The 24,468-nt window shown below is 37.4% G+C and overlaps 1 protein-coding gene across 1 annotated transcript; it reads left to right on the forward strand.

Annotated features, from left to right (window-relative positions):
* The first annotated feature begins 19 nt into the window (after positions 1–19).
* Positions 20–23,700, forward strand: ZC3H15 (zinc finger CCCH-type containing 15). The gene is given in 10 exon segments (NM_001258198.1): positions 20–247; positions 8,624–8,725; positions 13,904–14,015; positions 14,978–15,130; positions 16,220–16,311; positions 18,085–18,267; positions 19,505–19,651; positions 19,795–19,896; positions 20,774–20,897; positions 22,881–23,700. Coding segments are annotated over 10 exon segments (1,281 nt in total). The 5' UTR covers positions 20–172; the 3' UTR covers positions 23,072–23,700.
* The last annotated feature ends 768 nt before the right edge of the window (positions 23,701–24,468 follow it).

Below are 24,468 nucleotides of genomic sequence, written 5' to 3' on the forward strand. Positions count from 1 at the left end.
TGCTCTGCGACATCGACCTGTCGCAAAGGCCGCGTTTGCGGGGCGAATGAGCGACTCGCTTTCCGTGCGGTGCGGCGAGTGAGGTCCCCGTCCTCCTCCTCCTGCCGCAGGGCCAGAACCCCTGACAGTATTCAGCTGCGCTTAAGTCTGGCCGGTGTCATCTGTCTCCGCAATGCCCCCGAAGAAACAGGCTCAGGCCGGGGGCAGCAAAAAGGCGGAGCAAAAAAAGAAGGAGAAGATTATCGAAGTGAGTACCCACCCCTCCCCCACTCGTGCCGCGAGCCCTCCGGAAAGCCACTTCCCCGCTCCGGGCTTCCCTGGGAGCCGGCTCTCTTCCTCGGGCCACGTGTTCCTCCCTTAAGGTTTGTGTGGCCCACTGTCCCTTCTCCAGCCCCTGATGACGCTAGCTGTCTCTCATTACTATAGTGACGCTGCTGGCGCCCCCGCACCTGGGCTTTGCCTCTCCGCCCACACGCCCGTGTTCACCCACCCATGCACCCGGGTGCTAAATGACCCCTCGGGACTGCCACAGGGTTTTATCCTTCGCTAGTCATCTCAGAATTGAGGAGATTTTCCAGGGTTGTGTGTGAAGAAATTCGCTGAACGGTCTTGGGCCAGCGTCTTTCTGGAAGACCGACTCATGACTAGTCTTTGTGTTCCTTATTTCTTTACCCGTCACCCGGGGGTGGTACTGTGCTTTCGAACCAACAAATTACTACTTGATGGCTTTTTCGATCCACCTCTGAACTGTTTGAAGTCCCATAAAGAATAGGACTTTCCATCACAACCCAGTGTCTTGAACGCAGCGCTTGATACTTGTATTCTGAAGTGGATTAAATAGAATAACGCCTTGAAAGAGATTAGGTTTCAGTGTCACTAATTGTGTGACACTGTTTGAGATATATGTATGTGTGTGTGTATATATACGTATATATGTATACGTGTGTGTGTATATATATATTCGTTTAACATATTGAGCCTGTAGCCCTTTAGTGGCCAAGGAACCCTATTGACGTTCTTACATGTTCTGTACTTGTTTTACAACAACTGGATTGTGAGTTTCCTTAAAAGATGAACCATATTTGACATTACATAAACATACCATACAGACCCCAACGAGGTATTTCTTCCCTCTATTTCTGCTATTAACCCTCCTCATAATTAAATAGGACCTCTTGTACTTTGAATATAATTAGAAAAAGCTATGACCATTTCACCGCATAAAGTGTAAAGTCAGCTCATTGGATTTAAGAAAATGCTTAAGAATTTTGGTATCCTTGGCCAAGTTCAACTTTGAAGCAGAACTGGTATTCTTATTGCTAATTTGTACAGTTTAAAACTGTCGTGAAGTACTATAGCCAGACCCTTACAAACAAAATATTACCTTCACATCTGTGTTTTCTATTACCTTATTTGAACAACCTGGATTTGTGGCACTTAGGTAAATTTCAGGGGTTTCTGATCAGATGGCATTCACTTTTATGAAAACCAAGTACCCTTTAGGGATGTTATTTTCCTTGAGTTTGGACCATGGTACAAAGTAAGACTTCCATTGAAATTAAATGTTATGTAACAATTTAGACAATTTAAATTATACTTTATGCATTGTAGGGCTTTCTCTATATCTAATTGTTTTATTTTTAATTAGTAGAACTAGTATTTTTATTTTAAGGAATTACGTGTGAAAGTTGTTTATAGTATCCATCAACTTTTAAAATGATGCTTTTGTTATGATTCTAGTCATCTTGTGACAGTTATTTTTTAGGTAAAGAGAAAGCAATTTTAGTTTCAATAATGAAGATATCGCCAAAGAGAAATGCAAAATAAGACAACTGCACTTTTTAACTAAAAATATCCTAACAAAGTGGTGAAATTAAGCCTGATTCTGTGTTTTCCACATTTAATATAATGTTTTTTTAATTTATTTTTTGTTGAGGTATAACTTATGTAAAATAAAATGTATAGGTTCTAGATGTGTAGTTCTATGTGTTTGAGGAATTTATTCACCCAGGTAACTGCCACCCTAATTAAGACTTGAGACATTTCCATCACCCCACTAAATTTGTTTTGTGCTTCTATTTAATTCTTTCCACTCGTGCAGCCACTAATTTTTTTGACAGGATAGGTTAGTTTTTACCACTCTAGGAATTCATATGAATTACACAGTAGGTAGCCTTTGTGTCCTTCTTTTTGCTTTCACACCACGCAGCGTTTCTGAGATCTATCCATGTTGTGTATACTTCTAGTATGTTCCTTATTGCTGGAAAGTATTCTCTTGTATGAGAATCATTACAATATTTCACCTTTTGTGTTTAGTGTCTCTCTCTACTTGGAAGAGCCAAAAGATACTATAATTGACGCTTGAAGAACAAACTTAGGATTTCAAATTGGGTTAGAGGCAGTGTTGGTTAAAATCTTGGCAGCCAGAGTGAATTATTTTGTGGCTAATGGAGTCATCTGTAGGGACCTCAACCTTGGGGCATACGCTGAGTTGGCATGAGAGTGTCCAATCATCTATATACATTAGAGCTACAGGATAGGCATCATTAGGAGATTCGGGTGCTGTGCCTGTATTTCTCTTGGAAGGACTGGTCTTGACTACACCCTCAGGTAATTGGAATTGTTGAGCTTCTTGCTTTTGCTGAATATGCTTGCATTTTGCTTTCTTGTGTTTTGTACTATCATTCTTTAACCTAACCTGCAGTACCGTTGGATGTATGTCTTTGAGGCGATTTCTTTCTGAAGACTGAGATTTGGGTATGGGTTCTTAGTGAACAAGATGTTCAGATCTTCTGTTTGTTTCTCAGTGATCATAGTTTGTTTCCTTTGAAATGTGTCTGCTTGCCTTTAAGAAGGTCCTCCTAGCCTGACATCTTGTAATCTAGATGTTCTTTTATGTCCCGGTCCAGGGACCTGATGAGCTTTTTCAAAAAATATTGCAATAAAGTTTTTCAGACTCATGTGCAACATTAATATTTGCTACTACTGGAGAGGTACAACAATATTTTGAATTGTAGTGTTAAGTTACAGCATTTGTGAAATTAGATTTATAGAGACTATTCTGTTAATCCAGCCTGGTTAGGAAATGTTGTAGTCTGCTTCATTAGACAGGCAACTTTTTTTTTTAAACTTCCCTAAAAGCCTAGCACGTCTCAGTGACTATTCCAAGAAGATAATTGATCTCTGTGGCTGTTATAATTTTGGAGGGGGAAATACTACTTTTTTATAGTCTGTTTTGACATATAGAGACTGATACTTATTTCAGAATCTGGTTAACTTTGGGAGGTTTTATAGCTGTATGACCTGAAATTCTAAATTGCTCAAAATTAATAGTTAACTAAAACATGTATTTTTAAACAGCATTTTTCAATAGACTTGAAAATAATGGTTGCCCTACCTACCTCTTTCCTCTTCTGTACCTGTTCTGCTGCCACCTCTATGGACCCTCACTGTGGAAAAATCAACATGCAGGTTTTGGGAACACTAAGGAAGTAAAAAAGACATCAGATAGCACTAGCTTTGGAGTCAGAGACCTGGGTTTGAGTCCCATGTTTCAAATTACTAGCTCTATATTTTTCGACAAGTTACAAAATCTAACTGGACTGCAATTCTCATCTGCAAAATGCAGCTAGTTCCCGTGAGTTAAATGAGATAATACATGTAAAGTGCCTGCCATATGGTGTGTATATTCAGTAAATGGCAGCTATTCTTATTGCCTATTTTGATAGTGTATTCTAAATAAAAACTGGGGGAAATAATCAGACCGATCTGCACTGTTTATACAGTGCTTAGTTCTTGCCCATTTTTAAATACTGCCTCCATTTTTTTATTTGCCTCTTCAAATGCCCCAAAACTTTATGAATTCATTTGTATTATTAATGCTTTCCGAAATGAATATGTCAAACAAGATTATGGTTCTGTTAGAAATTAACACATTAGTCCAAAATGGCATATGCCATTTTCTTTCTTACAACTAAAATTTAGTGACAAATGGAGTCAGCATTGAGCAATAGAAAGTTTGAATATGGAAAGAGGGAAATAATCTTGGGCTTAGGGCAAGCAAATAAATGATACCCAGCTAAGAACTTGTATCAGCAAGGAAATAGTAATAGGGTCCTATAGAGACAGGATCCAAGTGTTGTGAAGGATGGAGCAAGAGAAATTGGTTGCCGGTGTAGAACAGCTGCCAACAGCCAAAATCAAATGTTGATTACTTGAAGGTGGATTAACCAGTTGTGTAATATGTATTGCATGGATGGACAACAAAAATACATTAGTGCATGTGGGAGAAAACTAACGAGATAAAACAGTGACAGCCTCTGCCTACCCGAATGCCCCAAGAGGTGGACTCCCATTATCTTGGAGCACTATTCAGTGTGGACCTGCCCTTCCGCTGCTTCCCTTTTCCAAACATCTTATTTAGGGAGTGGACGTTGGCCTGTAAAAGGAATGGGATTACTTAGAGATGGGAGGGGAGTTTTAAGAGAAGCCTGGAATTCACTGAGTGTTAAGGCTCTTGGAGCCTCAGGAAGTCGTCCTTTTCTTACTACCCACTTTCTAGACTCCTCTGTATTCATTTCCCAAGTTGTCTTCTGAAACACACATAAAACACAAAGTTCCTTTACTATCATGTTAACTTTTGAGACCTTATTAATCTAATGAGGACCATTATTCCCCTAGTTTTATTTTAACTGGTTTGGGTTGACTGTAACCTTCTTTTTTTCTACCTTATAGTTCAGATTAATCTTTAGGTAAGGCTCTGTCCTAAACTCAGGAAGAAGCCTTTGAACTTCTCCAAATTGCAAATCATTCTGTTTTCAAGAGGTGCTATTGGTATCTCACATCTGCAGTGTGATATTTAGAAAGCTTATTGAGCACCAGCCAGCTCAATAACTTAACAAGGTGTCTCTGGGAAGTAGTTTATTAAAAACCGTAGAAAGAAAAGGAATTTGCTTGGAGTGAAATATACCTAGGTTCAAATATCATCTGTGACTTAATAGTTAACATTTACTTGGCCAGACAAGGTTCTCAGTGTTTGGGGAGAAGGAGAGAAGAGAAACAAGCCAACTACAAGTGATAAATATACTAGCTCCTTTGATTCTCTCAGTGGGATACGTATTATTACCCTTTTTACAGTTTTAAAAACATGCATAGAGATTAAATAACTTGCTCAAGTTTACTAACCTGGCGAGTAACTATGCCAGGGATTCTAACACAGGAAGTCTGCCTTTAGAGTCCGTGCTGTCCACCACTGTCTCTCTGAGGTAAATCTTTTAACTTGCACAACAACCCTAAGTGAGAGTCACTTTACAAATAAGAAACTGTGGCAAAGAGGGTAATTTACCCAGCTCCGTTTGGGATTAAAATTTGGGCAGTCTGGTTCCAGAGTTTATACTTCTAAATCTTTGCACTATACAGCCAGCCCCTTATTAATGACTTAACTTCAAATGAATTTATGATTTCTGAGTTTCTGTGTATCATAGAATTGTTGAGAGGATTCAATAAAGTATATATTCAGGGGTTATGTTTAGTGAATGCTAGATGAATAAGTAGTCCCCTTTCTCTGTGGAAAAATGTTAATTTCTGAGCTCTAACTTAAAGGTGAACACAACTCACTTATTATCTCTTTAAACTGGTCATTTATGTGCCAGAGCAGTGTAATGAAACCTGAATTTTTTTTTCTTCTGGGATCTGGAGTTTATACACCTTTACCAGTAACTGCCATTGTGAGTACTTTCTTTTCTTACTGGCCAGGTCCCCTTAGGGGACTTTTTTCTTTCCTAAGTCTATCTGGCAGTATCTACTTTGCTATTTGGCCTTATTTATTCATTGTTTCTTCTCTGTTATTACAGGTGGAGCATGGGTTGAACCCGTTTATTTTCTCTGGCAGAGCACCTGTAGATGCTGTTTAATCCTGATCATATTTGTTTCTAGAGCCTCCTCTGCCTCCCATGAGAGCTCACTTTTTGTAAAGGAAAAGTATGGCATTTTATACTTAGTTGCTGCACTGTGTTCATCTGTATATATCACATTATGTTGACCATCTTTCTTCAAATTGAATTGAGTGTTAAACTTTATAGAAACAAGGGAAGCCATCCGTAAAAGGCTCAGTGCAGAGACATCCAACTTGTTTGTGTGCATCCTACCTTTTTTCATACACATAGGCTGTAGAAAATTCATGTAGAATTTTGTATAATACCATGTTGGGATGTTAAATCATGAAACAAGCATTTAAGTAGAGGAGAGCAAAGTTTTGGTATATGGAGATAGATGTCATTAATAAAGCGGTATTTCCCAATGAGAGATAACCATTTAGAAGCAAAACCCTCTGTACTTTTTTGTTTTAAGACTATTGAAAGGTCTTTTACTGATTTTGAGGTTGCTATAAACATGTCATGTTGGATGTTTTTAAATACTAATTGTTTCAGTACTGTTTTTTTCTATTTCTAGCTTGTCCACGTGGTGGTATTTTGTTTCTATAATACTTTCTACTCATTATTACTTTTTCCTTTGCCTTAGAATTAATAGCAAAATAAAGGCTATAAAATGGCCACTTAATTTGTTTCATACTAAAAGGTCTCAGATTACTTTGAGAAGACCTTTTTGCCTCTTCTTCCTCTCTAAAACCACCCATAAACAAGAGAATGAGAAAGAAGTACAAATTCTATTTTGAAATTAGAAGACATCTATAATCTTGAACCTCAACATATGAAGATTGGCAGTGGATGGATGAGTTGGTAACTGACTTAGAGCAGAGTGGTTATGTCTGAGTGCCTGTCTAGGAGTGTGCCAGTAAAAATCAAGTGCATTTCCTCTACAAAATTATGAAAAAAACCTCAGCAATGGGAAGCACTAGGTAATACAGAAGGCAAGAGGCTGAAAACTAGAAGTTAAAAGTGTTAGGAGTAATTAATAATTCTTACCTACTACAACTCAGCCAGGTGACCACCTCTGCAAGAAACAGGAGGTGTCTTCTTGGAGGTAGGGGGTGGCGGGGAACAGGCCTCTCTGCTTCCAAAACACTAAGCACAGAGGAGGTGGGATGTGAGCCTGAAAATGGAAGCTAGTAAATCTGTATGGTAAACTGAGACCCCTTCTACCTACTCTCTTCTCCTGTTTACAGTTAACTTACTACCCTCCCAGCTAGCGGATCTTTCTCCAGAGAATCAGAAAAGACCCAGAAAAAAAATATTTCAGATATTAGCATTTGGTTATTTCTTGTCAGGCTTGTCACGCATTCACCTTAGGGAGAAGCTCACTAGTCAAGCCTGCTTTATGGGTTTCTTAGGGCTGCTGTAACATGACTGTAAACTGGGTCACTTAAAACAACAGAAATTTATTCTCTCAGAGATCTGGAGGCTAAAAGTCTGAAATTAGTGTCACCAGGGCCATGCTCCCTCCCTCTGAAGACTCTAGGGAATAATTCTTCCTTGCCTTTTCCTAGTTTCTGGTGGCATCTGGCAATCCTTGGCCTTCTTTGGGTTATACAGCAGTGTCACTCCAGTCTGTCTACCTCTGTCTTCACATTTCCTTCTCTTTGTGTCTGTGTGGTCCTTATTAAGGCACCAGTTACTGGATCTAGGTCCTACCTTAATCTAGTATGATGTCATCTTAATTCATCACGTCTGTGAAGACCTACGTCCAAATAAAGTCAAATTTAAGGTCAGGTGGACTTGAATTTTGGGGGACATTCCAAAATTCAGCCCACTACAGACCACTGCCCCCTTCCACACACACATTTACTCATACTTGTGCAATGGCTACTAAATGTTTTTGTACTGCATACTTATTTTTTTTTATATTTTTCTCCCCCCAACCCCATACTGCATACTAACTAAATACGAGTAGATAGCCAAGGATCACCATTAGTGCTTAGCACATAATGAGCATTCCATAAGTGATAGCTGCTGTTATATTGCATATTACCAAGTTATTGTATTAATATTCCAGATTTAAAGAAAATGTTGCTTTTAGTTTACATACTTTCAATATTTCTATCTTAGCAATAACTAGAAATGTATACATTTCCGTAGTTTGATTCAATTTATTAAATTTATTTTTGAGAGGATAACATTTATTAACTAAAAAACCAGTCCAGAACTGAGTGTATCTTCCTTTTCTTATGTAGTAGTCCCAAACATGTGTTCAGTATTGTATAGCCTCTCAAGATACTCTGAGTAAAAATGGATTCTGCTGCAAAGGAAGATTTGGAGGTGCTGCATATTATATTCCCTCTGATAAGGGCTGTAAGATACCTTGTGCTTAAGAATTAAGAATCCTTTTAATCAAGCGTTTTCCTAAATGTATTTAACTGTAGGACTTCTTATCCCGGTATAAGAACTTTGCACATCCCATAGAACTGATAATCCAAAACAGGCTTTAGAAAAAGCTTCATAGAATAACAGGTTTAGTGATGATAATGGTAAGTACGTATTGAATTGTAAAGAATCTGGGTGATGATTAAACGTCATATATTGCCTTGACTTGATGTTCAGTGTTTTGCATGTTTTTATATTAGTAAAGAATAATTATCAATAAATAAAAGAATAATTTTTAGGTATCATTGGAGGAAATATATGGTAACATAAATTGCTAAGATATTTCTGTGCTCTTTCTCATGTAGGACAAAACTTTTGGTTTGAAGAATAAGAAAGGAGCAAAGCAACAGAAGTTTATTAAGGCTGTCACACATCAAGTTAAATTTGGTCAACAAAATCCACGTCAGGTAAGTAATTTAAATTTCCATATCTTTTTATGAATGTAATATTAATACAGCCTCTGTTTCAGATAAAATGTCTGGTATTATTATGTAATTGTATTTCAAAACAGAATCCTACTCGAAACGTTTTTGCATCTTGGCCTTCCTTACCAGCAGTACCTCTTGGATGTTGTCCAAGCCATTGTGATATAGCTCTCATTTATTCTAATAATGACTGCATGCCATTCTACAGTACAGGTGTGTTATATTCATCCATTTCACTATTCATAAGTGATCACTTTGTTTCCAGCTTTCTTTTTTTCTTTTTTTTTGAGACGGAGTCTCGCTCTGTCGCCCAGGCTGGAGTGCAGTGGCGAGATCTCGGCTCACTGCAAGCTCCGCCTCCCGGGTTCATACCATTCTCCTGCCTCAGCCTCCTGAGTAGCTGGGACTACAGGCACCCGCCACCGCGCCCGGCTAATTTTTTGTATTTTTAGTAGAGGCGGGGTTTCACCGTGGTCTCGATCTCCTGACCTTGTGATCCGCCCGCCTCGGCCTCCCAAAGTGCTGGGATTACAGGCGTGAGCCACCGCGCCCGGCGTTTCCAGCTTTCTGATGCTAAGACCACCTCTAGAAGAAATACAGGAGTTCTTACGTGTGTTTGTGCTTTTATTTCTGTGGCATAAATTGTCTGGTAACAGACTCCAGATCAAGGGAAATGGATTTCTAATTTTAATATTATAAATTTGCCAGATCACTTTCCGTAGAGGCTGTAGTACTTCACATTTTCATTTGTAGTACATGAGCAATAGATACTAACGTTCTTTTTAATGTGTTCCAATCTGATAAGTATAAAGTGATACTTAGTGTTACATTGTTTCTCTCACTACTAGAGAGTGTCTTTTGTATACATGTTAGCTGTTTGAGTTTGCACTTCTGTGACTTGCCTATTGAAATTATTTGCTTTATTGGTTGTCTTTTTCTTGTCAATTTATGAGATACCTTTTGTCTGCATTGCAGATATTTGGTGATATTTCAGTTATGTTTTGCCATGCACCAATTTTTAACTTATATGTATATATAGAGTTTAATATTGCCAGTTACATTGCTAGCTTTTTAAAAATATGGTTAAAAGGTCTCCCCTGCCACTGGATTCTGTGTGTTTTTCCTAGATCATTTCTAATTATTTTATTTTTATAGTCTATATTTTATCATATAAATTTATTTTATATATCTTAAAGTTCTCACTCTGTTGTCCAGGCAGGAATACAATGGTGTGATCTTGGCTCACTGTGGCCTCCGCCTCCTGGGTTCAAGCCATCCGCCCACCTCATCCTCCTAAGTAGCTGGGAACTACAGGCGCATGACACCACACCTAGCTAATTTTTGTGTTTTTTGTAGAGACGGGATTTCGCCGTGTCACCCAGGCTGGCCTCGCAACCTGCCTGCCTTGGCCTCCCAAAGTGCTGGGATTACAGATGTGAACCACCATGCCCAGACTAAGTTTGTTTTCTTTTAAAGGAATAGCTGCTTACACCAGCATTATTTATCCCACTGAAATACCACTATTGACCTACAGTCATAGTCATACGTTGTTTAGTGATGTGAATACAATCTGAGAAATGTGTTGTTAGGTGATTTAGTCATTGTGCAAATAATATAGAGTGTACTTACACAAACCTAGATATTACAGCCTACTACACACCTAGGCTATATGATATAGCCTGTTGCTCCAAGGCTTCTAACTTATAAAACATGTCACCGTACTGAATACTGTAGGCAATTGTAACACATTAGTAATGATTCGTGTATCTGAACATAGAAAGATAGAGTAAAAATATGGTATTATAACCTTACAGGATTACTGTCATATGTGGTCCATCATTGACCTAAACGTCATAATGCTGTACTTGACTGTACATTAAAGTCTCAAGGCAAGTCTTTTCCCCAAAATGGTATACCTTTTCTATTTTTCCTGTTTGTTCTTAGGCATTTGTTCTTTCATATGAATTTTAAAATGAGTTTATCCATTGGCAACTCGTTTGAAAAAAATGTAGCCCCTTTTTCTTCAGGTTCTTTAGACCTCTCACTTCTAAAGATTTCATAGACATGGATCTGTATTTTTTAAAGTACGTTTTTTCCACCATTTCTATATCCTTTTCATTAACTTCTGGAAACACATTTTTGTAATGTAGGAGAGAAAAAAGAATTTCTCATGTGTTTACAGATTTTTTAAAAATCTGCTAATATGTATTTGTGAGATAAATAAATTTCTCTTGCTCATGCTGTCCACAAATCAGTGACCCAACACTTTCCTTTCACATCCATTTTCCCAGCTTGATTCTAGAATCTAAAACTATTGTTCTTCCAAACTGCTAACTTAATAGCCTGGTTTAATAAAAATTAATGCTTAGACCGTGGCTGGGTACAGTGGCTCCCGCCTGTAATCCCAGCACTTTGGGAGACCGCGGCGGGCAGATCAGCTGAGAATTTGCAGTCAGATAGACTTGGGTGTGAATCTTCCTATCTTTTTTGTTACATGATCCTTAAATAGCAACCCTGGTCTTTATATGCATTGTGGAAGTGCAGTTATTCCTTTTTGGATTCTTCTGGTGGTTAAATAAGAAAATAATGTAAATTTTCTGGTGAATATAGATATCAATATGTAAGAAGAACTCACTTTCTTCACTTAGCCCCTTTTTCAATCCTGTTTCCTCTTCCCCAACTTTTTCTTCTAGTGGGAAGTGTTTTGAGTGGTAATACTAGAATTCATAAACCTGGGAAAGTTATTAAATTTGTGTGCTGGTAGTTAACTTTGATAGTATATTTAATATTATAGTTTTGATACTTGCGTGGATAACTGGACTTTTATCTGTGAACGCGGGGTACCTACCCATCATATATAACATCGGAAATGAGCAGTAGTGCCGCTCTTAGAGCTGGACAGGAGCTATCCTGGTCTAGGCCCTATGATATATGTGTCTTCTCCAGACCGCTGTCTCCCCTCAAGTAAGGAGTCACTGAAGCCAAGGAGGTGTACCTACCCAGATTTTGCAACACCTCTTCCTACAACAGTCTGACCCTGGTTTATCTGCCTACAAAGGCCTCTCCCCCATGCCCATCGCTGTCTAGGTACATTGTGCTACCAATATGTCTGAGGTAGCCAAAACAACAGCATATGCTAAGGGTTTGAACAGAGCCTGCATCCATACCCTTTCCTTCCTTCCTGCACCTTTACCTCTCCCTACACCCAAAGTGGAATGAAATGGGGTAGGAAGAGGAGAAAAAAGAGCCCCGGGCTGACTCTTGTGTTACTGCCGTGCTTCAGTGTGGAACTCCATGGAGTCTGAGCATTTTAAATTTCAACCTGTCCTTCCAGGTCATAAGGTATATTTGTGAAGTAGGATTACAGACCACATTTTATTCATCATGAATGTGATTTCTAATTTTAAATATTTAGATAAATGGCTTGTAGGCCTCCATTGTATTCTTGCTCTGGGCCCCACAAATGTTTGAGATGGGCCTGATGAGCAAAGGATACTTCTATTAAAAATAAAGCGACTTAAATTTTTTCTTTCAAAACATTTTTTCTGTTTAAACACATCCACCATATAGGGTCACATTCAGCATTTGGGATGCCTTTGACCTAATTATAGCATTTGGCCATTCCTTTCCTTAAATTTCCTCTTTCTTGAACATATTTTGTCCTGGTTTTCTATCTGCTTCTTTGATGTTTCTAGGTCTTTTTATTGGGCTTTTTAGGTTCTTTTGTCCCATTTCATGTTGATTTTCTTCAAGGAAGTGTCCTTTGCTCTTGCCACATTTTTATGCTGTCCTTGAGTAATATACCCAAAGTTTTAATTGTTATCTGTAAGCTGCTATTTCTAAAGTCTTTATCTCAAAGCAGACCCTCTGATTTCAGTGGAATCAATATGCATGTCCCTCTGCCTTCAAAAGATCTCCGCCCAGATGCTCTGTAAGCATCTTGCATTCTGTATGTCTGCAGCTAAGCTCATCTTCACCTCTTACCCTGAAACCTGTTCCTCCTGTATTCCCTGTCTTGTTTAACAGCACTAACCATATACATGATAATCCTAGATTATTCCTCCCCCTTTCTACTTCATGTTTAGTCACAGTCCTATCAGCTCTGTCTCCTTTTCTCCATCCTCACCAGTAATGCTCATTTTAAGCTCTTGTGTTTTCTTGTGTGCAGCAGTTGCAATAGGCTCTTGCGTTTATTCTTGGATTCCCAGTCTATCCTCCACAAAACTTGCTCTCTTGATATTTTATAAAATGTGACCTGATCTTGTTACTGGCTTACTTTAAACAGTTGAGTGGAACTCTGTTCAATCTACTGATACAATCTAAGCATCTCATTGATGTTTTTCATACTTTGCCCCTCTAGTCCCTGTAACTTTGCATTGGCTGGCCCTTTCTGTATTTCTTTCCTTGCCCATCAAGAAGAATTCATTTATAAGGTTATTGGCTCAATTTTATTTTCTCAGGTATATGGGCATTCTTTGTTCCCAGAGCACTATATATTATGTTACAGTTGTTGACATGTCTGTCATCCTGCTAGTTTCTGAGCTTCTTTAAATAAGCATCTTTGTCTTTTCATTGTATTCTCTGTCATCTAACATAGGACCTGACATATAAATGTTTGGATGAATCCTCTAATCATATTAGGTATGTAAATCGTGTGCCTGGAACTATATTATATGTCATGTTTTGTTTTGAGTTGTTTTGTTTAATATCCTACATTGACCTAACCCAGTGTTTTTCCATGAGGGCACTATATAAGTTTTTGGGGTGGTATAATTCATTATCATGTGGGACTGTACATTTCAGGATGTTTGTTTCTCTGATCTTCAAAATGAACCTGTACATTTCTGGGGAGTGGGCTGTTTTCACAGAAGAATATTGCAGGTGAAAAGTATTTGCTAAAAATGCTGGGCATGTAGTAAATGCTTAATAAATGCTTGTTGCTGTAAGCTTTTGCTTTTAACTAGGCATGGTACCATCATTACAATTTTGTTTAATAGTTTAACCACAACATTGAATAGACACTGTAAGGCCATTATAACACTGTTATTAAAAGGTAAGGACTATAAATATGCAAGTGTCTTGTTATATTAATGCTAACTGTGCAGTAAAAACAATTTTGTAAACAATCAAATTTACATTTTAAACCTGGGAATATTATAGGTAGCACAGAGTGAAGCTGAAAAGAAATTGAAGAAGGATGACAAGAAGAAAGAATTGCAGGAGCTAAATGAGCTGTTCAAACCTGTAGTTGCTGCTCAAAAAATAAGTAAAGGTAAAATTTAAATTTCAGAAGTGTGTTTTTTATCAAATGTGGTTTATGCTAAAAACTGTTTATTTTGATGTTATTTTCTTTAGATAATAAGACAGTTGTGTCTGCAATGAAAATGTTAGTCCCTTCATCAAAATTACCTATGTCAGTGGGTTGCTTATGGTTCCTCTGTATATGTTCACATCAGTGTCATTGTACAGCTGAACTGCAGCCATGCGCCCCACACTTAAGGCAAAATTAGTAATTTAACAGACTGCTAATTGATTTATAACATTCAGTCTTTGGTAGTAGCCAAGGCAAAGCCATAGTTGAATAAACTGTATTTCTCAAGTTTTTGGCACTGTTCTGCCATGTATGTTCATTCCTTTTTTGCCTCTTTTTTTTGAAATGGAGTCTTGCTCTGTCATCAGGCTGGAGTGCGATGGCACCATCTCGGTTCACTGCAACCTCCGACTCTCTGGTTCAAGCTATTCTCCTGCCTCAGCCTCCCGAGTAGCTGGGATTACAGGCACACACTAACATGCCCAGCTAGTTTTTGTATTTTTAGTAGAGAAGGGGTTTCATCATGTTGGCCAGGATGGTCTCGATTTCCTGACCTCATGATCTATCTGCCTCGGCCTCCCAAAGTGCTGGAATTACAGGCGCGAGCCACCATGCCTGGCCTCCTATTTTGCCTCTTGCCCTATTGACATCAACTAGACAAAGCCTGTGGAATATTCTATGTTCTTGTTTGGTTTCCCACTCTCTGCCACCTTTTATAGTCAGAATAAAAGAAACAAAAGTAGACATAAAATGCTACAAAAAGAACTTTAAAGAAATGTCTTGCTAATCACCCATAAGTGCCATTTTCCTTTCACATCAGTGAATGGAAAATAAGCTAACCAAAATTAATCATATTTCAGGTAGAATCCATATTTTACAGTCTGGCAGGTTATAATACAAATACCATATACCATTTGACATAGGTGCAGATCCCAAGTCTGTGGTATGTGCATTCTTCAAGCAAGGACAGTGTACTAAAGGAGATAAGTGTAAGTTCTCTCATGACTTGACTCTGGAGAGAAAATGTGAAAAGCGAAGTGTTTACATTGATGCAAGAGATGAAGAACTTGAAAAAGGTAATTTTTTTAAAACATTATCTTAGAAATAAATGTTTAATACTTTCGGTTTGTTACTAAGATATTTATTAAATGAAGAACATTTCAATCTTAATAGACTGTGTTTATAAAGAATAATTAATTGGGTTTATTATGTTTTATAAAATCTGAAAATTACCATAATATACCCTTTAAGTAAATGAAGATACTTTAAAAAACAGTGATTTATTTTGGATTTGTCTGTCACTCTTTCCTTCAGTACTACCTTCTCAGTTTGTCCAAAGTACTTAGGAAGCTTTGGTGAATAATTTTTTTTTTTTTTTTTTTTTTTGGTTGTTGTTGTTGAGATGGAGACTTGGCTCTGTCGCCCAAACTGGAGTGCAGTGGCATGATCTCAGCTCACTGCAGCCTCCATCTCCCAGGTTCAAGCAATTCTTCTGCCTCAGCCTCCCGAGTAGCTGGGTCTACAGGTCCACGCCTCCACACCCAACTAATTTTTATATTTCTAGTAGAGATGGGGTTTCATCATGTTGGCCAGGATGGTCTTGATCTCCTGACCTCATGATCCACCCACCCTGGCCTCTCAAAGTGCTGGGATTATAGGTGTGAGCCGCTGTTCTGGCCTTGGTGAATAATCTTAAACTATTCATTTCTGCCTTTGGTGTTTTAAGAAAACCATGAGGCCAGGAGCAGCAACTCATACCTATAATCCCTGCACTTTGGGAGGCCAAGGCAGCAAGAATCACTTGAGCCCAAGTGTTCAAGACCAGCATAGGCAACATAATGAGACCCCATCTCTACAAAAAAAATAGAAAAACTAGCCAGGCATTGTGGTGCATACCTCTAGTCCCAGCTACTTGGGAGGCTGAGGCAGGAGGACTTGATCAAGCTCAATCAATCGAGGCTGATTGAGGGAGGTCAAGGCTTCAGTAGACTATCATCATGCCATCACACTCCTTCCTAAGCAACAGTGAGAACCTGTCTCAACAAAAATAAAAGAAAAAAATGTTAAGCCATGAGTCTTATAACACATCATTCATGTCTAAGGAGATACGTGTTGTGGGAGTAGTAGATAAAATTACAGTATTTAATCTTCATTTCTTTGTTTAGATACTATGGATAATTGGGATGAGAAAAAGCTGGAAGAAGTAGTGAACAAGAAGCACGGTGAGGCGGAAAAGAAAAAACCAAAAACTCAAATAGTATGTCCTTTTCTTGAATTGAGTTGCTGTGATATTTATCATTAGGGAGAATTATGTGGCAAGGTATTTGCTGCTATTTTCTATTAGATTATTCTGTAAGTTATTGGAAATTTTGATTTCATCAAGATAAGGTACATGAAGCTTTATTTTTGGAGTTTACAAGTTAGATTTTGTAGATTCTTGTTCAGAAATAGCTGAACAAGAATAAAAACTATGTTACTGAAGTCCTTTAAATGCCTTTTTTATTTTTATTTTTTTTTTTTTTTTTTTGAGACAAGAGTCTTGCTTTGTCGCCCAGGCTGGAGTGCAGTGGTGCTGTCTCAGCTCACTGCAAGCTCCGCCTCCCAGGTTCACGCCATTCTCCTGCCTTAGCCTCCGAAGTAGCTGGGACTGCAGGCGCCTGCCACCATGCCTGGCTAATTTTTTCTATTTTTTTAGTAGAGACGGGGTTTCACAGTGTTAGCCAGGATGGTCTCGATCTCCTGACCTCGTGATCCACCCACCTCGGCCTCCCAGAGTGCTGGGATTACAGGCGTGAGCCACTGTGCCCGGCCTTAAATGCCATTTTCTGAGGTGAACTTTCTCAAATATGGATAAACAAAATTACATACCCAGACAAAAATCCCTATTTTTTTTGCATAGAGTGGAAGGAGGCCTGTTAAACTAACCCACTTAATAATTTATTTAGTTTCAATAGACATAAATTTTTTAATTTTAAGGTTTAAAATATTACTACATATCAATTCCAGAATGAATTTTTGGTAGGTAGTGGCTCTAATTCCAGGAAATATACCATTAAAAATTGGTTCTTTATATCTCAAACTTTGCATTTATGTCTATATAGTGTAGTTACAGTGAAAAGTCTTGCTGTGCTAGAAAAATTCTAAATACTACAATAATACACATCTGTTATGTTTGTTTTAGGGGGTGGATACTGTTTGTTAATTTTCTCTTACTTGCAAAGCTTATTACTTGAGGCTTAAATACAATTGTATCTTCCATCCATGTTGTGAAGGGTGACTCTCTCTTGTGTTCCTTTCGTACCTTGCTCCTGTATACTGCTTGTGATTCGTTTTTATTTAGGAAAGATCAAACCAAAGAAAATTATTTATTCGATTTATTTGTTTTTTATTTTATTTTTGAGACAGAGTTTGGCTCTTGTTGCCCAAGCTGGAGTGCAATGGCACGATCTTAGCTCACTGCAACCTCTGCTTCCTGGGTTCAAGAGATTCTCTTGCGTCAGCCTCCCAAGTAGCTGGGATTACAGGCATGTGCCACTATGCCCAGCTAATTTTTTGTATTTTTAGTAGGAGTTTCACCATGTTAGCCAGGCTGGTCTTGAACTCCTGACCTCAGTAGGTGATCCACCTGCCTCAGCCTGCCAAAGTGCTAGGATTATAGGTGTGAGCCGCCATGCCCAGCCTGATTTTATTTTTTTATAGCCAATTGTATATTCTGATTTGGGGGTGTATATTTGCAAAGGGTAACTGAAACAAGTTATTTTTGTATGATTTAGAATTTAGAACAAATGAAAATTTTTTATAGATTCCCCTTTAAGGGAATTTGTCATTGTTTTAGGTATTTTAAGATAAACATATGTTGCATTTCTGCAGAGAATAGAAGCTAGACAGAGCACCCTTATGGACAGAAATGAATAGAATGTACTTGTGTAATAGAACATACTTGTGTCTATACTTGTTCCATATACTTAGGCATTTACCTTGGAAATGGCTTACACTGAGCCACCGCTTGTGAATAATATTGTCTCTATAGGTGTGCAAGCATTTCCTTGAAGCTATTGAAAACAACAAGTATGGCTGGTTTTGGGTATGCCCTGGAGGGGGTGATATTTGCATGTATCGTCATGCACTTCCTCCTGGATTTGTGTTGAAAAAAGATAAAAAGAAGGAAGAGAAAGAAGATGAAATTTCATTAGAAGATCTAATTGAGAGAGAGGTAACTAGTATCCTTTTCCTACCATAAAAACTGAAAGCAGTATTTATTGTGAAATTCTAATACTTACCACTTGGGGGCAATAGCCTTTTATGAAAGGAAAAAATAAATATATATTGAGATCTATTTCCAAAATTGCCCTACTTTAATTATTCTTGTATATGTAAAGTGTTAACCTAGCCATAAACATGAGCCAATCATGACATTAATTTTAGGGTTGTGAAACAATTTTTTAAGTACTAGCTACTGGCATATCAAATTGTTTCTCTGAGATTGAGTTACTAAAAATGCTTAGTTCTCAGATTGATTGAATTTTTGTAGTTTTAGATTTTTTGCCCTGTTGTCTTTTGTTTTTCACTGGTATTTTAGTTATTAGCATATGTATGGAAGAAGACAACACTCTAGTTTTTAAATTACATGTTTTATCAGCTCTGGACTCAAAACACTCACTCTGCTTATAGAAGGGAATAAGTCTGAAGAGGATATTCAGCACTTGTCTTTGGCTCAGTACAAAACACAGTTTTTATTCTATGAAAATTTTGAGATTATTAGAAACATTAGATTTAGGGTTGCATATTAAAAACTGTATCCATTTTGCCTTATTATTTAGTGTCTCAGTCAGGATATAACGTACTATAATAGAAAATATAGTCTTCAGAGTCAGGTATATTTGAGATGGTTTGTGTACTGGTTCTCACACTTGTTAGCTATTCATCTTTTGTAAATTCCCCATTACCCTTTGTTCACTTATTTTTGGGGATCCGTGCATTAGCATGTATAAAGCATTTAATACCTGGCAGGTGTTCAGCAAATTATTTGTTCTATATATTTATTATTTGATTATTGGCCCTGAGAAGCAGGTGTTTTTTTGTTTGTTTAGTTTTATTTCTCATCTCCTCAGAAACACAAGTGAAACTTGGATATTGTTATAGTGCTTTTTATATTTATTATTTTCAGCAATTGATTCATGTTAAAACAATTTCTTATGATAAGTAAGTTTTACTCATCTTCAATGTTGAGAAGAAATCTAGCTCAGAATAGTATATTTTTAGTGTTTGTATCTCTGGATACTCATTTTCTCATTGCCATGTAAAGTAAAAATATACATATATCAGCTTATTCAAATGTAATATATTCAGGATAGTCATGGGCAAGGAATTAATCACATTAAGAGAAACTGCACTAAGCACTATTTGAGGTGAATTCTGTGGGAACAAAAATTAACTCTTTATTGTTGCAGCGTTCTGCCCTAGGTCCAAATGTTACCAAAATCACTCTAGAATCTTTTCTTGCCTGGAAGAAAAGGAAAAGACAAGAAAAGATTGATAAACTTGAACAAGATATGGAAAGAAGGAAAGCTGACTTCAAAGCAGGGAAAGCACTAGTGGTATGTCTCTGACTCACCCAAACTGATTCTTTATTCTTCCATTTTTAATTTTCTGTGTCATGCAAGATTTTGTCCCTATTTCATCAATGACAAGGAATGTTTAGATTTTTGACCTGAGTTGATATATTTGTGTGTCTGAATAGATCAGTGGTCGTGAAGTGTTTGAATTTCGTCCTGAACTTGTCAATGATGATGATGAGGAAGCAGATGATACCCGCTACACCCAGGGAACAGGTGGTGATGAGGTAAGAGGAAGTTTTGTGCCTCATCTCCTTATGTTAATTGAAAGAAACAATAAATAATATCGCAACATGGTTAAGAGCCACCAACATCAGAGCCACGGTACCTGGGTTCAAATCTTTACTCCAACCATGGGAAATTACTCTAGGCCTCCACCCTCATCTGTAATATGGACATAGTGATTATCTCTACATCATAGGGAGTTTGTGAGAATTAAATGAGTTCATGAATTAGTTGTTCTTTATACAGCTTAGAATAGTGCCTAGTAGGTGGTTGAGTGCTATATGTATTACCTGTAAAAAGTATGTTTTGTCCTCCCTCTAAAAGAAAAAGAGTAATTTTTGTTTAATATTTTATGTTTAAAGTTATGGGACAAGTGCACTAATTTAAAACTACAGTGTAGGGAGCATGAGACAATAGCACAGTCATTTGGTTGTTGACAGATTTAGTAATAACAGATAAGTTACTATTCATTTTTTGTGTACTTACAAGATTCTGGCCTCTGGGTTGAAAGAAAAAAATCGTACTCTATATATAAAAATGTGATGGCAGAGGAAGAAGGTTCATATACCACCTTGCTATTCTTTTTAAAAGAAACTTAGGAAAAATAATTTTGACAATAGATCTTTTGTTTTTGTTTTTTATAGAGACGAGGTCTGGCTTTGTTGCCCAGGCTGGTCTCAAACTCCTAAGCCCAGGTGATCCTCCAGCTAGACCTCCCAAAGTGTTGGGATTACGGTTGTGAGCGTCCACACCTGGCCAGTAATTGGTCTTTTTTTTTCACTTGGATCAGTGATAATTTTGGCTAACTAAGATAAATGTCAGGAGTAAAAGAAAACTGTTCTTATTTGTAACAACTTTCTTTTCTATATGTTGTTAAAGGTTGATGATTCAGTGAGTGTAAATGACATAGATTTAAGCCTGTACATCCCAAGAGATGTAGATGAAACAGGTATTACTGTAGCCAGTCTTGAAAGATTCAGCACATATACTTCAGATAAAGATGGTAAGTATGCTAACTTTTGCCTAATTTTAAGAACTAGGAAATTATCTATAGGGGGTTATACCAGACTTGGCAAACTTAGATGTGTGCAGGTACCAGACTGGTAACATAAATGTGTGGTTTGACCATATATAAAAAGAGTAATAAATAGTAAAAGGCCAGACATGAGCAGCTGGGTATATATTAAAATCATTAATGGAAACTAGAAGGAGACATAAATGAGCTTGGAGTTAAAGTCAGTAAGTTCACTTTGAGACCTCATGAGTTTGAGATTTTTTGATTATCAAAAGTGTACTGTCTGGGATATTGTATAGACATGAACACCCTGCAAAACATCAGTGTTTTGGGGTAGGTAAAAGAAGAAATACTAAGGAAAGACATTGAGAAGGTCAGAGAAAAATTAAGAAACAAGTTTCCAAAGAAGCAAGTAGGATGAAAAAGAATATAAATAAGTTATAGTTGTAATTGGTTATAGGAATAAGGTGCCAGTTTCATTGAGACTGCAGTGATAACAGTGAGAAGAAAAATGAATGCAGTCCTCTCTATCTTTTTTTTTTTTTTTTTTTTTTTTTGAGACGGAGTCTCACGCTGTTGCCCAGGCTGGAGTGCAGTGGCGCGATCTCGGCTCACTGCAAGCTCCGCCTCCCGGGTTCCCGCCATTCTCCTGCCTCAGCCTCCTGAGTAGCTGGGACTACAGGCGCGCGCCACCGCGCCCGGCTAATTTTTTGTATTTTTAGTAGAGACGGGGTTTCACTGTGGTCTCGATCTCCTGACCTTGTGATCCGCCCGCCTCGGCCTCCCAAAGTGCTGGGATTACAGGCTTGAGCCACCGCGCCCGGCCCTCTCTATCTTAATGTTTAGAGGGAAGACATGGTCATGGAAGGGCTTTTTAGGATATGGAAAACCTAAATGTATCTGTAGGTCAGAGGGAGAGGATCTGGTAAGGAGGAAAAGTTGCTAATAAAAGATCAGTTATAGAAGTAAGACATGAAAGTATAAATAATGAGTTAGGTATGAGAATGGAGGGAAGGCTATCTAGGATTGTTGGTATAATTTATGTCTAATTGTGCCTTGAGTTAGGTACTTAAAGAAAGGGGTAAAAGTTTGGGAGAAAATGGCAGAAGAAATGCCCATTAAGGCAAAAGCCGAGACAGAAAAGTCTGAACTTTATTTTTACAATAAAAGCACACAAACTATAACTTGAAAAACCAGCTTGCCCTCCCAAGATCTGAGAGTGTTAGCAAACCACTGTCTTGCCTGTATTCAGATTGACTTGCTCTTTGTAGAAGTAGGGGCTTTGGTGACAGTAGACACAACTGTAAATAATTCAGAGATTATAAAATTCCCAAGACTTTGTCTTCAGAGATGTTTGAAATAGCTAAAATCTAAATTAGGCTGTTAAAAAATGTCTGTGTAAATGTTGATGGCATTGAATAAGAAAAGGCAGCATTTTTTCCTCTCATTTATAATCTATAAGGAAAAGTAGCTGTGTATAGCACTATGTTTTTTCTTAACAATTTGATTACATGATGAAGATTTTCTGCTGTCACAATCACAGCATTACAACAGCGTGATTTAAATACTATTGCAAAACCAAAAGCCAAGTAACTGCTTATATTACAAACACTTTGTTTCTATAACCATTTATTCAAATAAAATATTGTATGGAAATTGACTATTTAAAATCGAATTGCTAGGTTATGTCGGGAACACAGAGGTGTAGAAGATTGACCCTGTCCTTAAATGTATAAACCATTAAGTAGTCAAATGTCTACAGTGAAAAACAGTATTTTATACTAGGTATAGATAATTGGCACAAATAAGCTCAGAAAAGAATGATCAGTTCTTGCTGGAGTAATTCTAGGGAAATGGCTTTCATGGAGAAAAGGAAAAGAGGAAGTGTAGTATGAGTCTGTGTTGTCTATTGCTAATGTAGAATGTTGTTTTCTGCTTCTATGCCTTACTGATTCCAGTTTTTATTTTTAGAAAACAAATTAAGTGAAGCTTCTGGAGGTAGGGCTGAAAATGGTGAAAGAAGTGACTTGGAAGAGGACAACGAAAGGGAGGGACCGGAAAATGGAGCCATTGATGCTGTTCCTGTTGATGAAAATCTTTTCACTGGAGAGGATTTGGATGAACTAGAAGAAGAATTAAATACACTTGATTTAGAAGAATGACATCAAACACGTCGCTGAAAAAATTAAGTCAGCTCAGCATGAGTTGAAATTGACTACATTAATTTCTTTCCACCTAGAATCAACAGGATGTTTATTTCCTATGCTGATTCTGAAGGAGTTAACCTCCTGCGAAAAAGGAATATTGTCCCTACGTCTTCTCTTCTGACTTTGGCTACATCTCATAGTAAGTTCAGAGTAGTTCATGATAAATTGAAAATATAATGGTCATTGCAGAAAATGATTGATTGTTGTAACTGTCCACCCAAGTAAGAAGTGTATCTGCTTTTCCATCTTTGGTTTTCATTTGGGCATGTGCTATTACCAGAAACAACAAACTTACATTTAAAATACCCTTCATTTGACACAGTTTTTAATGAGTGATTTCATTTCCTTTGTATTTGTATGTTTAGAAGACTACCTAAAACATCAACACTGTACTTCATAAAGGAAACTGCATATGCAGATTCAGTATTGTATATCTTTGGACAATTAGATGGACATTTAAAATGGAACTTCTTATATCTGACAGGATCAGCTACAATGCCCTGTGTTAAATTGTTTAAAAGTTTTCCCTTTTCTTTTTTGCCAATAAAATTGTAAATAAAGACCATCATACATTAAAATCCAAATATGGGCCTTTTCTTAAGTTTTTCTATGAAAAATTTAACATTTCTAGCTTGAGGATTTAAAATATCTGTTAATAGTATCACATAAGGCATTGTTTCTTAATATTTACTACAGAAGCATCTAGAGTACTTGACAGTACTACGAAGAGTTTAATAACACAAATACTAAGCTTCCAAAAAGACTATAGGTGATGTTACATGAAAGAGTAACTTCGGAATTGATACAACATCAACCTAATTAAATATCACCTGCAGTTGAATCAAGTACTGCTTAAGAATCGTTGTTGAGATCCATGGTGTTAAAATAGTACATACTAATGTAAGTATAAACAAATTCACCAGAAAACTTTGGGCTGAGGGTCTTTGGCACTAAGATCCCCTGAAAAATTAGGGTGATAATACATTTAAAATAGACACAATTTGCTCATGACATATTTAATACTAGCTACACCTTTTTTATTGTTGTGTATTTTCAAATAATATGCTGCTTTTGTTATTTGCGAATATAAATGGATTTTAAGACAACTAAGATAACAGCACTAAAATGTCAGGTGAGCTGGGCCCTAATCTCATTTCTGCCTTAGATAAATTATATGATTTTTAAATCTCTGAATCTTTGTTTCTTTATTTGCATATTAAAGTTAAGACTCAATGATCTGGCCAGGCATAGTGGCTCACTCCTGTAATCCCAGCACTTTGGGAGGCTAAGGCAGGTGGATCACTTGAGGTCAGGAGTTCAAGACCAGCCTGGCCAACATGGCGAAACCCCAT

The sequence above is a fragment of the Macaca mulatta genome, chromosome 12, assembly GCF_049350105.2.
Source record: "Macaca mulatta isolate MMU2019108-1 chromosome 12, T2T-MMU8v2.0, whole genome shotgun sequence".
Classification (NCBI taxonomy): domain Eukaryota; kingdom Metazoa; phylum Chordata; class Mammalia; order Primates; family Cercopithecidae; genus Macaca; species Macaca mulatta.